This window comes from Acanthopagrus latus, chromosome 2 (assembly GCF_904848185.1).
Source record: "Acanthopagrus latus isolate v.2019 chromosome 2, fAcaLat1.1, whole genome shotgun sequence".
NCBI lineage: Eukaryota > Metazoa > Chordata > Actinopteri > Spariformes > Sparidae > Acanthopagrus > Acanthopagrus latus.
In genome coordinates this window covers 5,738,202-5,742,905 of record NC_051040.1, presented here as the reverse complement: position 1 = coordinate 5,742,905, position 4,704 = coordinate 5,738,202, and the positions used below count along the sequence as shown (strand labels likewise).

The window sequence follows — 4,704 nt, the reverse complement described above, 5'->3', positions numbered from 1 at the left end:
GCCCAGAAAAAAAAACACTCCATCCATCGGGATTGTAAAGGCTTTCTGCTCACTGTTACAGTAATAACCTCCACTTTCACCAGAGCGTTTTTTGGTTCAGAGCACACACAAACAGTTAAACTAGAGGGGGAGAGTTCTGACGGAGGTTATTGTCTTCAGCTCAGCAGGGAATTTCAGACAAATCCCTCTTGGATGCAGGTGGTCAGGCACAAGCAAAGAGTTAAGTCCTGCGGTCTCTTCGCCCCTCCTCTTTGATGTTCTGACATCATTAGTCCAGCCCCCTGAAAGATCTCCTTGCTTTCCTCAGAGCCTTTCACTTCTACTCTGGAATGTTTACAGGATCTTCATGAGCAGCATCAGGACCAAGTGTTTGTCAGAGGAAAAAAAGGAAAAGACATGAAGCTCTGAAGAAACTTTTGGTTCAGTGATCACAGCGGATGCCACAGGTGTAGCTGCTGGGCTCAACAGAGTTATGGCTGTTCAGACTGCAATCATGAACCCTCAGTTCATGAATTTCTGCTTCCCCGGCTCTGTGATGGAGTACGACGTGGAGAAAAGTCTGGACGGGAGTCTCCTCGGTGAGGCAGAAAATGATGACGACTACAAAGAGACCACTAGGGACTTGCTGAGCTTCATAGACTCGGCCTCCAGCAATATCAAGCTGGCTCTGGACAAGCCAGTGAAATCCAAGAGGAAAGTCAACCACCGGAAGTATCTACAGAAGCAGATCAAGAGGTGCACTGGCATCATAACACCAGGGAACGTAGCAGAGGCCCCAGTTAAAAGACAGGGTTCCCCCCTGGCTCAGCCCAGCCCTCTGCAGAGCAAAACTCTACCTAAACGAGATGGGTTCCAGGCCAACTTACAGAGCAAGAGCTTGGCAGCCCTCTTCAGCCCTGTGAAGGATATAAGGGGTGAAAAAGCCAAGAAACCACCCCTGAGGCATCGCAATCTGCCCCCCTCTTTTTTCACTGAGCCTGCCAACTGCTCCAAAGTCAGCTCCACATCTGGGATGACGCTGAAGGACTTGGAACGGGGCAATCCTGAGGCTGCAGAGTTCTTTGAGCTCCTGGGGCCTGATTACAGCAACATGGTCAGTGACCAGGACATTTGTCAAAGCATGCCCCTCCGGATGCCGCCAGAGATGGGAGGCCTGGATCCTGCTTCCTACGACTCTCCTCATTTAGTCAGTGGTCTCCTCTACTCGGAGCCCTGGACTAGCTGCTCAGGAGCCTCGAAGAAACTCGGAGGGAGCCTGCGTACGGGCCCGGCCCAGCCTCCTGTCTACTGTCCCTCTGAGGCCGCCGGGCCCGTAGAGGACCACGCACTGTGCACTTTGGCCTTCCCGAACTTCTTCACAGACTGCTCCATACCTCAGGTCACTTATGATTTAAGTGGTGGTTACAACAGAGCTAATTATTCATCTCTATGAGACATTATTGCTAGAAGTGCTGGTACATTGCAGATACAATTGCTGTGACAAGTTTAACACTAGTCTTAAGAGTCTGAGTTTGATTTTACTGTCTCATATTTGTTTATCTGTCGTGGAAGTAATATTGTGACTGAATTTAAACATTTAGTTTCATCCCCTCTTAACAACATTGTCACTTTCCCCCCTGCGAGAAACAATTCTTCTTTGATAAAAGATATCCAAAGCTTTTCAAGTAACTGGATAACGTACCTTTAAACAAAATCGTTTTATCTACTACACTCTTCTGTTTCATGTGAAACTGTTTCATATGATGTTCTTTATCTCAGGCAATTTCTACTGACGTTCTGGATGAAAAGACATCTGACTTTTGGGTATTTTTCAGTTTTGTCACCACTGCACAAGTCTTTTTCTCATTAGGACGTATCTTATTAATTTGCTAATAAAGACATTTCATTCCATCCTTTTCATATTTTACAAAAAGAAAACACACACGTTGCAGAAATGCTTTTCGCTTTAGTCCACTAAACATCACTTATTACTAGAAAATGATACTGTAGAACTGTGTGTGACATTTCAAAAAAACAAAAAACATGCTGCAACAATCTCAGCGAGGCACTTTTTCATTCCTGTTAGCAACAGCTCTGTGGGGAGATGTTGAGGGGGAGACTCATTTTGCTGAAATGATGATGATGCAAATATGTGTGATGCGGTGTTTGTTTTACAACATTTTACAGCTCAGAAATGATTTTCACTTGTATCCATTTTGTTGGAAAAAGCCTTTTATGTGTCTAGCTATTGTAAGAGGACAAAATAAAGCTGGTCTTTATTACCGTGACAACTGTGTTTCTGTGTTAACTGTAAAGGTGGATGTTTAGGTGTGATTATCAAAAATACATGAGGATTTGAAGCAAAACACTGCATGTAAGACAGTGCATGTCTCTAAAATACAGTTTGGGCGTTCAGTGATTTGAATGTAATCGCAAGAAATGTAAATAAGTGAAGAAATAAAGACAGAAACTCCTGAACCTCCTCTCTGTGTCAAATCAACAAACTGGGCAGTGTTTTGAATCTCATTTCTTTCTTTTAATCACAATTTATTCAAATGCTTTTTATCATTTCTTTTTGTAAACTGTGTAGCACTTTTAGAACTTTTAACCTCATAACTTACAAAGTTGTGTAGCAGCCGTCTGTATGAATAAAAGATGACTTATTTATTTACTGTCAGTGTTGTCACACTTTAAAATTGACTTTGTAGGAAGATTTTGTGTCAAAATATTAGTTGGGTAAAAGTTAAACTCACAGACAGGAGTAGGACTTTAGTAAACATCTGATGTTAAATGTACTTTAGTATGAAAAGTACAAATAAAAGCAAAATTACACAGATTCCATTTTCATCATCTTTTTGATTTGTTTTTGTTTGTTTTTTTTAAAATCCAGTTGTGATAAATAAATTAACTGAACCCACTCTGGTGTTGGTGCAGCATGCAATCTGTGCAAGTAACTAGAAACTAAGGTTATCAAATGAATATTGTGTAGAGTGTAGAACAGTATTTGTCTCTAAAATGTAGGAGTGGAAGTACAAAAATACTTTTTAACCACAGTACTTAAAGTAAAAAAGTAAATGTACTTTAACTACATTTCATCACCGATTCCTGTACAACTGTCCTGTAATAAAATATGACAAGGCTGAGATAAACTAAGGAGTGTAGACCTCACTGAAGTTTGTTGAAAGGCGTATATTCAGTTCAATTCAAGTGGAATCTCAGTCTCAAGATAAAAACAACAACAACCAACAGCTCTGAAATATGTCCATAGCAAAAATACATGTGCAAAGCTCAGCAGGCTCAACTAAAGAGTAAAAATGATGTTATCAGTTCAGCACATTGGAGAAAGAATTGAATGCTGCATCATTAATTTTACATTTCTTGTGGGACGGAGAGCCGGCTGGTTAACACCCTGCTGCTACAGAAACAGCTCAGTGTGGTGTGAGATTAGGAAAAAAGTTCATGTAAATGTTAAAAGTCTTCACATCATCACCCTTAATTAACTTCTCAAGCTTTAAACAAAAAATGTTCTGGTTTCCACTGATGAAAGCGAAGATGCTGGAGTCACATTTTTGTCTAACACGTCACTCCACTGGGCCATTCGCTGGCTAAATGTCTAAATATGTACATTGTGCTGATAATGGTTGAGGATTCATTCGTTGCCTACAGTTTACAAGTTGAGCTGGGAGGGACTTCACATAGCTGCCTCTCACTGGAGATTGTCCCCTGGAACTTTGAATACCATGACATGTCTCACAGTATACATGACCATCTCCCTCTGCTGGCTAGTAGAGGTCATTCATTCATTTGTTCATCCATTAATTCATCCACTGAGCTTCTAACATGGAGGCAAACTTCATCACGCTGCACAAACACTGGCTCAAGCATCAATCTAAAGACTGCAGGGAAAAAGTACGGTTATGATCTAATTCAGTCAGTCAAACTAAATCCGCTCGCAAACTTGAGTAAAAGCCAGAGAACATCTTAGTTGTTCCCTAGATTATTCAAACAACATAATTTAAGTGACACAAACACTCATTTCATCATGTCATGTGCAACTGTTTCACTATTTGCCAAAAGCTAAATAACAGAAATGTTATTTCAAAATGATCCTTTTAATCATACTTTTCAGAAAATGTAAGTGTTTTCTTTAAGTTTAAGAATCAACTTTGGTGCGCTGAAACAGCAAACTTCACCGTGATCCACCTGCATGTGATGTGTGTCAGCGTCAGACACTCCTACATTATAGTGTGCTCCTCAAATTTATACTGAGATCTGCCAAGCGGTCTTTGCCCACTTGCAGCTCAGATGGATTGTGCCTTGACTTGTTGTTATGGAAGACAAGAGCAATTTTCAACTTTGTTTCTACATTTTATTGACCCATATCTTCCTCCCTTCCTCAACTTTCAATCAGGAAACTATATAAAATGGCAGAGTGGATGTGACTGTCAGTGCTGTATCCTCCTCATGCCTGCAAGCAGTTACTCAACAGATACACTAGGTGGCAGTAATGGTCCATTGAAAACCCCATGTCCACCACTCCCATTCAAACATGAAGGTACTTGTATCTGATGTATGAGATTATGCATGAAATCGTAGCCCTGTGTGGTGAAAAGTGAGTGCTTCTTGGGATGTCTTTCCATAAAATGAATCTGTCCTGAATTTAGTAGTTGGAGGGGATTAAATGCTTGTAAACTGTGATTTCTAATCAGTCTGTTTCAGACTTGG

At 40.9% G+C, this 4,704-nt stretch overlaps 1 protein-coding gene across 1 annotated transcript; it reads left to right on the top strand.

Annotated features, from left to right (window-relative positions):
* The first annotated feature begins 250 nt into the window (after positions 1-250).
* LOC119034353 (protein FAM181B) lies at positions 251-2,746 on the top strand. The gene has a single exon (XM_037125282.1). It carries the CDS (start codon positions 473-475, stop codon positions 1,430-1,432), a length of 960 nt encoding a protein of 319 aa, XP_036981177.1. The 5' UTR covers positions 251-472; the 3' UTR covers positions 1,433-2,746.
* Positions 2,747-4,704: the final 1,958 nt, after the last annotated feature.

Excerpts from the sequence above, each read along its gene's own strand:
- LOC119034353 (XM_037125282.1), top strand. The coding sequence starts at position 473 with ATGGCTGTTCAGACTGCAATCATGAACCCTCAGTTCATGAATTTCTGC.